This window comes from Notolabrus celidotus, chromosome 6, assembly GCF_009762535.1.
Source record: "Notolabrus celidotus isolate fNotCel1 chromosome 6, fNotCel1.pri, whole genome shotgun sequence".
In the NCBI taxonomy this organism is placed as follows: Eukaryota; Metazoa; Chordata; class Actinopteri; order Labriformes; family Labridae; genus Notolabrus; species Notolabrus celidotus.
The window spans coordinates 69,585-81,781 of record NC_048277.1 but is presented as its reverse complement, the minus strand read 5'-3'; the positions used below and the strand labels follow the sequence as shown (position 1 = coordinate 81,781).

The following is a 12,197-nucleotide window of genomic DNA, read 5'->3' as shown; positions in this document are numbered from 1 at the left end:
TTAGTAGTCAGTCAGACAGACTAGTTATGGTAAATGGACTTTTACAACCAGAAATGAGAGTTCTGGTAGTACTATCCTAGCACTTCTCTCATTTTTCTGACCACTCAAAGCCCTTTTACACTACTTGCCTCATTCAACAATTCACATTGATGGCAGAGGGACCATCAGTATTAGTTAATCTCATTCATATGCATTCATAACACACTAACTATGTCATTGGAGAAATTTGGCATTTACTGTCTTGCCTAAGGAAACTTTGGCATGTGACTGTGATCGAACCACTAACCTTCTGATTGACACAGCCGACACTACCATTGAGCCACATCCACTCAGCAGGCAGGTAGGATGTAAGTCATATGCAGTGGTGGCTGGCCAATAGAGGGCGCTAGGGTGCTGCCCCACCACATTAACAGACATAAACAAATTAAATTAAAATGAAACAATAAAATCATATTCTGAACTATATGTATATATATTTTTAGATGAACAAGATAAATATGATATAGTTAATGATGAGTAAAGTTGTTTGGTTCATCTGTGTTGCCTGATTAGTGACATGTTTTCACCCTGGGCTCAGAAATCTTTGGTCATAGACTCTGGCTAAAAGTTGTACATGCACAGTAGCTCCTCTTCAGTACAAGAGATAGGACCATGTGGGCGCACCTTCCCTGCAACCAGAGCTGAATGCAGCTGTATTTACATACCACCACCCTCCCGCCGTGGGGCCGACGTCACAGCTGTCTGTCATAAAGTGCGGCTGATCGACAGGTCGAGCCTGATCGAGCTGCGGGAGTTGGAGACGATCGGTTAGAGATGCAGAATGGAGGAAGAGAAATGAAATCATTCAGTGAAATCACTTCAGACTTCACCTTTTGAGAGGAGAACGTACCAGGAGAAGCTCCACGTGAAAGAGCGCGGACCTGATCAGCCCAACATTACCATTAATCAGCAGTCCAAAGAAAGAGGGAGACTGTACACCGGGACCTGGTTTAGCAACAAGGCTTGGCTAACTGCATGTAGTGAGGCTAATGCTTTATTCTGCTTTCCCTGCCTCCTTTTTCAAACGTCAGGATCTGACCCCACATGGATTAAGACAGGTGTTACTGATTTGAGGCACTTTTCAGAAAAGACCAAGAAGTATGAACAAACTGGGATCCACATGGAAAATGCCTTGTGACGAACCATGTTTGGAACAGTAAACATTTCATGTCAGCTTGATGAAGGCTACAGGATAGGGATCTGTAAGTACTATGAGGAGGTTGACAAAAACAGGAACTTCCTATCTAAAATAATAGACTGTGTCAAGTTCTGTGGTGTGATACCTTAGTACATGTTTGCTTGCTATTTTGGAGTTATAGCCCCCCCTGGAGAAAACCTCACCAGCCGCCACTGGCCATATGGTTAGTCAGTCAAGTCAGTTCATCTGCCTTATAATTTAATCCAAAAAACATATATAATGGCTCAGATCCGGGATGAGGTCCTTTTATGCCAGGCCTAAATTTAATCCGCTTCCCCTGACGGGCTGCTTTGGATGCCAAGAATGAGAACTTCAACTGTGGGGTCGCAGCATAGAGTTAAAAAGTAAAATAGAAAACATCATACTATTAGGAAATAAAAAATGATAATAATCTTAATCTTTGTTACTTACCAACTGCAGTTACTCATGATCCTGCCTGTCTCTGTGTATTACAGCATCCATCTGTTTGAGAATATGGTGAGTCGCTTTAGGCTGAATACGGAGCTCAAACAGGACTCTGACTCAGCGACACACAAGCAGCAAGAGCAGCCGTGGATTATCACTGACGAGGATATAGAGAGGAACAATGCCAAGGTCTGACACAACCAGAAACACTCACACTACTGCAGCTTGAATCACACACGTTCAAATAGAATGCAAAAGAAAAAAAATAATGAAAACTTTCTGTCTAACTTTATTGAATTTGTAAACTTTGTGTGATTCAGTCTCTCCGTCAGATTCGCCTGAATGAGGTTGTGCAGGATTACTCCAGTGAAGCTGCTCTGATTGTTATGTGAGTGCAGGTTTTTTATTTAAGGTTTTTAGGAGTGTTATTTGATTAAAAGGCAGACAACGCAGCGTAAAAATAACTGAGACAACTGCTCACCTTCACACCACCACAGCATACACAGATTACTTCTCTTATAATAGTAAATGGTTGTGGATTTTTATAGTTAACTTGACTTGTTAGTGTTTTTGACTATTTAGCAAACTGAAACTGTTCACTTTTTAAACCTTCCTGGCTGTGACTGTATGTCTCCTGACAGCACCATGCCTGTTGGAAGAAGAGGAGTGTGTCCCAGTACTCTCTATCTGGCTTGGCTTGACTTCTTGTCACATGACTTGAGACCACCAGTCTTATTGGTCAGAGGAAACCAGGAAAATGTCCTCACCTTCTACTGCCAATGAGATGTCTCCTTTAGATCATAGTACATGAAAAGAACAGATTACTTATTAACATCCTGGCACTTTCATCTTGATTTACAAATCAATGTCTCTGTGACTGTTAGTTATTTTCTAATTCTGTGATGAATGTATGATTCCTGTAAGTACTTTTAATCTCAAATTCAGTATCTAATAAATCATCAATCACTGAAGTAAATAATTTCAAGGAAAATATTTCATAAAATAAGCTTTGATTAATTAACACTATTTATTTCGACAATTTGTAATAATGCAGCAATGTGTTTCCCTTCCGAAAAACAACAAAATTAACTATTTTACATTAAGCTAACAGCTTTAAAATAAAAAAAATAGGATTAGGGCCCATTCAATGTTAGAAGTCTTAGAAAAAGTCATAATTCATCAGATCACATTAGGAGTTCTTAAGATAAAAGTCAGAATGCTTAAGAACAAAGTGAGAATTCTGAGATCAAAGTCAGATTTTTGAGATCAAAGTCAGAATTCTGAGATCAAAGTCAGAGTTTTGAGATCAGAGTCAGAATTCTGAGATTAGTCAGAATTCTAAAGATCAAAGTCAGAATTTTGAGTTCAAAGTCAGAATGCTTTCAAACAAAGTGAAAATTCAGAGATCAACGTCAGAGTTTTGAGATACAAGTCAGAATTCTGAGATGTTAGTCAGAAGTCTGAGAAAAGAGTCAAAATTAGAATTGAAAAAAAAAGGTCAGACCATATGGGGAAAATTTGCCAGTGGCCCTTATTGTTTTCAAAATCAATTTCATTGTGTTCAGTCTGGAAAAAGACAGAATGGTTGTTCTTTGTTACCATTGGGCCATTGGAACATGTGCTTGCACTCTGTGACTGTAGCTACAGTAATGAGTGGCTTGGGTTCAATATGATTATTTTCTTATGCAAAATAACTGTCTAAATTACCACCTGATGAAAACCAGTAGGTCCGAACATTGTAGCTTTAAAAACTTCTTGTGGCATTGAGTAAGTGTGCAGACTTATCTTCTTATCCTGCCGGTGTGTTTTTGATTTGATACACACCTCATATGTGATGTGCATGTAACTACTTCTTTTTCAAAATAAAAGACTCAAACATGATTTATTACCTGGCTTTCTTACTGATCTTCTGGTTGTGTAAGATGCTTGATTCTGACTGGTCAAAACCCCTTGACAACAGTTATTAACTTTCACTAACATGAGCAATGCCAGAGGCAAACTGATCATACGTCATGTCAAATAAATCAGCGGAGAAGAGTTCCAGTTCATTTTGCTTCTCCTTGTTGAAACCATAGACCGTAAGGTGAGGTAAAACCGTTAGCTTTTGTCAGGGCTGGCCCCAATCAATTTTGTGCCCTATAAAGATTTTTAATGGTGCCCTTTGTACTGCACCAACTCCACCACCAATGACAACACATATACAGTGCTCAGAATAATCATGATTTGTTAGAAAACCTTTAGTTTCCTTTCAGGATCAGTCTTTTTTTTGGATACAATACTATGAAATACCCCCGCACGTGGTCCATTGATTGCAAACAAGATTTGTTAATTTGTGCACAGAAAAAAGTTGAGTACACCCCAAAGAGCAAAGCAAAATCTTGGACTACAAAATTCAAATTGACAAGAATTCAACCACAGGTGAGTCTAATCATTCATCAGCACACACCTGACTATAAAAGGGCTTTACTTAACAAAGAAAACCACTCCCATTTCATGCTGTCAGTAATGGCTCCACATGGAAGAGAACTTTCACAAGACCTGAGAAAGAAAATTATTTCTTTACACAATAAGGGGGAGGCTACAATCAATCAATCAATCAATCAATCAATCAATCAATCAATCACTCACTCACTCAATCAATCAATCAATCAATCAATCAATCAATCAATCAATCAATCTTTATTTGTATAGCGCCAAATCACAACAAACATTATCTCAAGAAGCTTTTACAAACATAGGAGGTCTAGACCACTCCATGTCAAATTATGAACAGAGACCCAACATCAAGACAGGGTAAGACTTAGTCTGACCCCACCTTAATTCATCATGAGCATTGCACATTGCAGTATTTAGCTAGTTACAGTGGTGAGGAAAAACTTCCTTTTAACAGGCAGAAACCTCAGGCAGAACCAGACTCATGTTAGACAGACATCTGCCTCGACCGAGTTGGGTCTGGAAAGAGGGATCGAGGAGAACAAGAGAGAGAGGTGATAGTGATGATACAAGAAGATTAGTAAAGCTTTACTCATCAGTCAGAATACTGGAGCAAAAGTGATCCAGAAATTTGAAAAGGATGGAATTGCAACAGTCCATCAGAGACGTCCAAAATTGTGAGGTTTTGTTTTCATACTTTCGCCCATTTCTGCTGACTGACAGGCTATATTGCCCCCCCAAAAAGTGTCACGGTTAATCTAATCGTGACAAAGTTTTTCTATTGTCTCTGTCAAAAGAAGGGGCCGGCAAATTATGTTCGGCGCAACTTGTAAATGAAAAATGAGTGACACTTGTGCAGAGTTTCTTCGTTTAAAAGTGTGAGGCAGCGTCTTCCGCCTATTTCCGTACCGCCCCAGGTCCCGTCAGAGCCAGATGGTGTTTTCATAAAGAACACTGTTTTCAATTTGAACTGTAACATTAAAACGACTTGTTGGCAGCGTTTTATTAAAATCAGTCAAGTGCAGCAAAAAAGGCGCAGCCAAAACGGCACAAGACATACCCATAAACTCAAAGCCAAGCTTCCCAGAGTCACACTGTAAACTAGTCTTGTGAAACCAGACGTTTAGAGGCCGACTTGTGAGTCTACACTGTAAATTTACAGTAAATTTGTTGCTGCAATACTGTCAGAGTCCTGAGAATACATGAATGTACCTATTTTGGCAAAACTCAGTAATTGTACTGATACAGAAAGTAAAATGAGAAATACTACAATGAGAACATGTTTCCACTGTCTTTCTGGGAATGTGATGATGAAATCAGCGCACAAATACTAAAAGGTAAAAAAGCAGGAATGTATGTGTTATGAATGTTTCCCTTTTAAATGTTCCTTGTGTGTCTCACACAAGCACCGGCCAGAGGGCTTTCTGTTTTTATGCCCCTAGGCTGTGGAACTCTTTGCCTCTTGGACATCAGAACAGCAAGCTCTCTGGGTGTTTTTAAAAGTAAACTTAAGACTTACCTTTTTAATCTAGCTTTTAATTTGGAGTAATTTATTTTAGCCCTGGACTGCATTATTATTATTATCATTATCATTATTATTATTATTATTATTATTATTATTATTATTATTATTATTATTTTATATTATTTTGTATTATTATTTTTATAATTTTTATCATTATTATCTGAAGCATTTTTTTAACATGTATTTATTTCTCTTATTTATTTATTGTGTTCATCTGATCTCGTTAACTCTACCTTATTTTTAACTTTTATTTCCACTCTTACTTATTTTATTAATTTTACTGTGTTGATTTTCTTTTCTTTTTTAAGTATTTCTTTTTTTTAAATCATGCCTTCTATAATTTTACCATTGCTGTTGTTTTCTTTCTGTCTGTTACTCTGTGAAGCACTTTGGGCTACATGTTATGATATATACATGTATGAAAGGTGCTATATAAATAAAGTTGAGTTGAGATGAGATGAGTACTGTAATGCACTACAGTATAATGTTCACCTTAATGAACTGAATGCAAAAAAAAAGTTTCTGGTGGGCCCACAAACATTTTTTTTTTTACCTGAGGCCTCTTTTGAACAGCTGAGAGGGGAACGAGACAGATTCGTCATTACCGTTGGTGTCATGCCTCAGACTGTTCAGTTCATGTAGTTTTGTTATTAGCACCTCCCAGTGGTGGCTTTGTTCTTACAGGAGGTAGTGCATGAAGCAGCCATTTTCTCCTCATGCAGAGCCAGGTGCAGACCTGTGTCTCGTATGCTGCCATCCTTCTGTTTAGGCTTGTGAAAGCATAATCTGTAAGTGTTTCTTTTATCTAATTTTAATATTCTAATGGTATTTGTTAATATTTGCGAGGAAAATGTTATGTAAAGATTGTTAAAGATATATTGTGATAATGTAATTGGATGCATCTTCCATCTTTGAAAAAATCCTCCTTCTATTTGAAGGTTTGTTAGAGGGTAAGTATTTGTCTTTGTCACTTTTTATCTTTCCTGATATAGTTTTTCAGACTATTAGATGCAACATACTGAATGCACCACGTTTTAATGAATGTTTTTGTCAGGTAAAATTTAAAAACATTTTAAATACATCTTATATGTTCATTGTTTTGTAAATTATCTTATGGTAGATAACAAAGAGTATTCCCCAGATGTTTTAATTTGCTTTATTGAAAGCTTGGAATCCTGAGAGGGAACAAAGGCAGGAGAGGGCAGAGCAGAACAATCAGGCAGTGGCAGGAGGAGAAGAGGAAGCAGAAGTATAAGACGTAGAAGAAGAGAATGAACAGGAAGAAAGAGAGCACAGGATGGAGCTGGAGATAGAGCCTGAAGTCCCTGGACAGGGAGAGGGAGGAGAAAGTGAGACAAGAAAGATGGAAGAAGTGGAGGCAGGGCAGGCATTCCAGGAAGCAATAGGTCAGATCGAGGGAGGTTTGGTGGACACTGAACAGAACATGGAGCAGAAGGCAAGAGAGTGCACAGAAGAAACTGAGGCAAAGATGGTTGTTGACAAAGAGAGAGGATGGGATGAAGTTGTGATGAACAAGTAAATGTGACAGTAGAGCAAGAAATAAGAAGCCACAAATAATGGTGTAGAGCATGAACAAGATAGTGGTAGGTGGAGGTGGACTGTTAAACACAAAAAGTTGAGTTTAGGTATGTAAATACAGACATTTTTCTTCAGGTTTTGGAGGAGCCCACCACTATGACTTGCATATTGAACTGATAGTACAGTGGTTTGCCAGAAATCACTACTAGTAAACAAACTACTAGTTAACTATTACATTAAAGGAAGTTTTTCCTTGCCGCTGTAACTAGCTAAATACTGCGATGTACGATGCTCATGGTGGATTAAGGTGGAGTCAGACTGAGTCTTAGCCTGTCTTGGTGTTGGGTCTCTGTTCATAATTTGACATAGAGTGGTCTAGACCTGCTCTGTTTGTAAAAGAGTTTTGAGATAATGTTTGTTGTGATTTGGCGCTATACAAATAAAGATTGATTGATTAAGATTGATATGCAGCCTTGTCTGGCTGGTCATTTTATCTGCGGACAAGATGAAGCTAACACTGAAGCTTAAGGAGGCTCTTGCTGCTGTCATGCAGTCATCTGAGGAGGATGAGAGGGATAGCACGAGTGTGGAGGATGTGTCTGATAACGAGGAGGGAGCAGAGACAGATTACCTGCCAGGTACAGAGGGTTCCTGCAGAATGGAGGAGGAGGAAGAGAGAATGGAGGCTGACAGCTCTCCATGGGTCTCTAAGAATTTAAAAGTTCTGTGGTCTCCAACCCATGAAACATGAAGTCATGTTCAAATCTAAGCACAAAAATTAATCTGGCCCTGCGATTTGATGACCGACTGTACTGGCCAGACCACAGCAGGATGGACAAGTTGGCCCTGATAAGGGATCTGTGGAGTAGATGGAGCGCCTACATCCTGAAGATGTTCAACCCACTGAGGGATATCTGCATTGACAAACAGCTGGTCTCCTTAAGGGGCAGCTGCTCATTCCGTCAGTACATCTCCTCAAAATCAGCAAAATACGGGCTAAAGATTTGGGCTCTTTGCGACGTGGAGCTGCATGGAGGCTCCAAGTCTACCCTGGGAGGTCTGCCTCAACCCCTCGGTAGGTGAACTAGGGGATGAGGGTCGCTCTCGCCCTCAGCAACTTTAATGACTGAATTTTCTGCCTGTTAAAGGAAGTTTTTCCTCGCAACTGTAACTAGCTAAATATTGCGATGTGCAATGCTCATGATGGATTAAGGTGGGGTAAGACTAGGGGTGGGAATTGATAAGATTTGATCAATGTCAATGCCATTGTCGATTCTACGTATCAATCCAATTCCTTATCAATTCTCCAAACGATTCCTGAGTATTTTTTTGAGGGGGAAAAGGTAGTTCTACACAGTCTTCTGCACCAAAAGGAACCATTTTATTTTTTTCTAAAATGATGTCTGCACAAGACTGAACATGAACATTTTCAACTTGAACACACTGAACAATAGGTCAGTGGCGGAGCCACACAGTTTTGACTTGGGTGGACAAACTGGGGCATTGAATTTTGAAGGGTTGGCCAGGCGTGGAAAACATGAGGGGCTTACTCCAAACCTAGGAGGGTTACTTCCAATAATCACATCTACTTTAACTTCTTTCTTAAAATAATTGAACAAATGTTACATTTTTGTAGATTTCTAACGTTAACATTAAAAATTAACATTTAGATCTGCTGAACTGAACTCTTTAAGGACTCAAAATGAAGATGATTGTCCAAAGTCAAAGCTTTAACAAAATTGAAATTCAAATCCACAGAAACTACTGTCTCTGCAGATTGCTGAAACGCAATAGCTGATTTGAATATAAGTAATGCCTCTGATATGGCAAATAGCCAATCATGTTTAAGAATTTCAGGGTGGCCACAGGGGTGGCCAATCAGTTTTTCAGAGGTGGCCAGGGCTAGCTCCGTCACTGCAATAGGTTCACCTCATTCTCGGCCTGGATGAAAAGACTTTGAATTTGGAGAGGAAAAACGCTTTTCCTCCTGGGGTCATCACAGAGGTATTTTACCTGCTCTCGATGCCTCATTTTCATCTGCGTGAGTCCGGACGTAGCCCCTGGATCCTGGAGGAAAATACTTTGAATATTTCCTCGTAGTTGAAGGAGTTCTGCGTCGCAGAGTGTGTAAAGTAATGCAACGTACCGGGACGTGACATGACGTCGTGCTGGGAAATGAATCGTTAAGAAGAATAGATAACATTTGAGACTTAGAACCGGTTCTAAGTCGGATCCGGTTTTCGATTCCCACCCCTAGGTAAGACTGAGTCTTACCCTGTCTTGAAGTTGGGTCTCTGTTCATAATTTGACATAGAGTGGTCTAGACCTATGTTTGTAAAAGCGTCTTGAGATAATGTTTGTTGTGATTTGGCGCTATACAAATAAAGATTGATTGATTGATTGATTGAATTTCCCCCTGGGATAAATAAAGTATTTCTGATACTGATAAATGTATTCATGTCATCTGATCATTTCTTTTTGCAGGTCTGTGGCAGCTACTCCTGCCATCGGCAGACACGCTGGTGGCCCATGTGCCTCTTCTATCACATGATGGACATATGTTTCAATGCGTATGTCCTGTTAACTGCAGTGGACCCCGGATGGAACAGTAGCAAATGCTACAGGCGGCGTCTCTTTTTGGAGAAGGTTGGGAGAGCTCCCATCGGCCCACTCATGGCAAGTAGGAGTTACCTGCCCCTTCATTTTTATGACATAAAGGGCATAAAAACCTAAAGAAAATACTAAAAATAATACAAACTTTTTTTTATTTTTTTAAAGTTGTACTTCTTTGGCTTTTCCACCTTTATTATAGAGGAGAGGAAAGTGGATAGTGTAGGAAACTAGGAGAGAGTGTGGGGAATGACATGCGGGAAAGAGGCCACAGGCTGGATTCAAACCCGGGCCAACTGCTTCATGGACACGCAACTTAACCATTAGGCAAAGTCTGCGCACAATAATACAAACTTTTATATCTATGTTTAGCTCTAAATTTGTAGAAAAGGTTTGATGCTTTGAAAGTAAAAACAATGTACATATATTACACTTTTATGACACTTTTACCACAGACCTGAGGTAAAATAATTTTAAGGATGCCTGTGACCTATAACATCAATCAATCAATCAATCAATCAATCTTTATTTGTATAGCGCCAAATCACAACAAACGTTATCTCAAGACGCTTTTACAAACATAGGAGGTCTAGACCACACTATGTCAAATTATGAACAGAGACCCAACACCAAGACAGGGTAAGACTCAGTCTGACCCCACCTTAATCCATCATGAGCATTGCACATCGCAGTATTTAGCTAGTTACAGTGGTGAGGAAAAACTTCCTTTTAACAGGCAGAAACCTCAGGCAGAACCAGACTCATGTTAGACAGCCATCATGCCTCGACTGAGTTGGGTCTGGAAAGACAGATAGAGGGGAGTAAGAGAGAGAGGTGATAGTGATGAGACGAGTCGTAGAAGCTGTTGCCGCTGGAGTCCAGCACGTCCGTATCAGCTGGAGTCCAGATCGTCCACAGCAGGAGGACGTCAACGGCAGCTCAGAGGAATCTACGAGACAATTGAGCTCAGGGACTCCAGAAAGGTCTATGGTTAGTAACTTTAATGGGACAGGCAGAGTTAAAGTAAGTGATGAAGGGGTTGGGGGGAAGAAGGTGAGCTAGGATCCCAGTGTGTCAGTGTGCCAGTTCCCCCGGCAGTCTAGGCCTATAGCAGCATGACAAAAGCTGGTCCAAGCCTGATCCAGCTTAACTATAAGCTTTATCAAAAAGGAAAGTTTTAAGTCTACTCTTAAAAGTGGAGAGGGTGTCTGCCTCCCGGACCCTGACTGGTAGATGATTCCAAAGGAGAGGTTCTACCTCCCATACTACTTTTAGAGATTTTAGGTACAACTAGCAAGCCTGCATGTTGGGAGCGTAGAGTTCTAGAGGGGTAATAGGGCACTATGAGCTCTTTAAGATACGAGGGTGCCTGATTTTTAAGGGCTTTGTAGGTTAAAAGAAGGATTTTAAATTCTATTCTACATTTTATTGGGAGCCAGTGTAGAGAAGCTAACACTGGAGAAATGTGTTCCCTCTTCCTAGTTTTAGTCAATACTCGAGCTGCAGCGTTTTAAACTAGCTGAAGAATCTTTAGAGACTTATTGGGGCAGCCTGATAAGAGGGAGTTACAGTAATCTAACCTGGAGGTAACAAATGCATGGACTAGTTTTTCTGCGTCGCTCTGAGATAGGAAGTGTCTAATTTTAGAAATATTGCGCAAGTGAAAATAGGCTGACCTTGAGATTTGCTGAATTTGGGACTTCAATTGAAAAAATTAAAATCTTTTAGGGGGAAAAATAAAAAGTAAAAAACTAAAATAACGTAGTTGCATAAGTATACACACCCTTTATCTAATAATTGTTTGAAGCACCTTTTGATTTTATTACAGCACTCCGTTTTTTTTGTAGGAGTCTATTAGCATGGCACATCATGATTTGGCAATAATTGCCCATTCTTCTTTGTAAAAAAAGCTCCAAATCCATCAGATAGTGAGGGCATCCTCTTCAGATCACAACTGGATTCAGGTCTGGACTCTGGCTGGGCCATTCCAAAACTGTAATCTTCTTCTGGTGAAGCCATGCTTTTGTTGATTTGGATGCTTTGGTTTGTTGTCGTGTTGAAAGGTGAAGTTCCTCTTCATCTTCACCTCTCTAATGGAGGCCTGGAGGTTTTGTGTTAAACTGACTGGTGTTTGTAACTGTTCATACTTCCCTCCACCTTGACTAAGGCCCTGGTTCCAGCTGAAGAAAAACAGGCCCAAAGCATGATGCTGCCCCCACCATGCTTCTCTGTGGGTCTGGTGTTCTTTATGTGATGTGCAGTGTTGTTTTTATGACAAACATACCTTTTGGAATTATGGCCAAAAAGTTCAACCTTGGTTTCATCAGACTGTAAAAAATTTGATGCTTTTGGGAGACTTCATGTATGTTTTTGAATCATTTGCCAGGCTTGGTGTTTTTCTTCATAAGAAAAGGCTTCCGTCTTGCCACCCTACCCATAGCAGAAACA

At 39.8% G+C, this 12,197-nt stretch overlaps 1 protein-coding gene across 1 annotated transcript in view; it reads left to right on the top strand.

The window, feature by feature from the left end:
* The window catches only part of slc12a3 (solute carrier family 12 member 3), a 33,307-nt gene extending 29,784 nt beyond the window's left edge, over positions 1-3,523 (top strand). Inside the window, exons 24-26 of the mRNA XM_034686512.1 lie at positions 1,693-1,831; positions 1,963-2,030; positions 2,284-3,523. Of these exons, the coding sequence (XP_034542403.1) occupies positions 1,693-1,831; positions 1,963-2,030; positions 2,284-2,425 (349 nt within the window). The 3' untranslated portion in view covers positions 2,426-3,523. The remainder of the gene's footprint in view (positions 1-1,692; positions 1,832-1,962; positions 2,031-2,283) is intronic.
* The last annotated feature ends 8,674 nt before the right edge of the window (positions 3,524-12,197 follow it).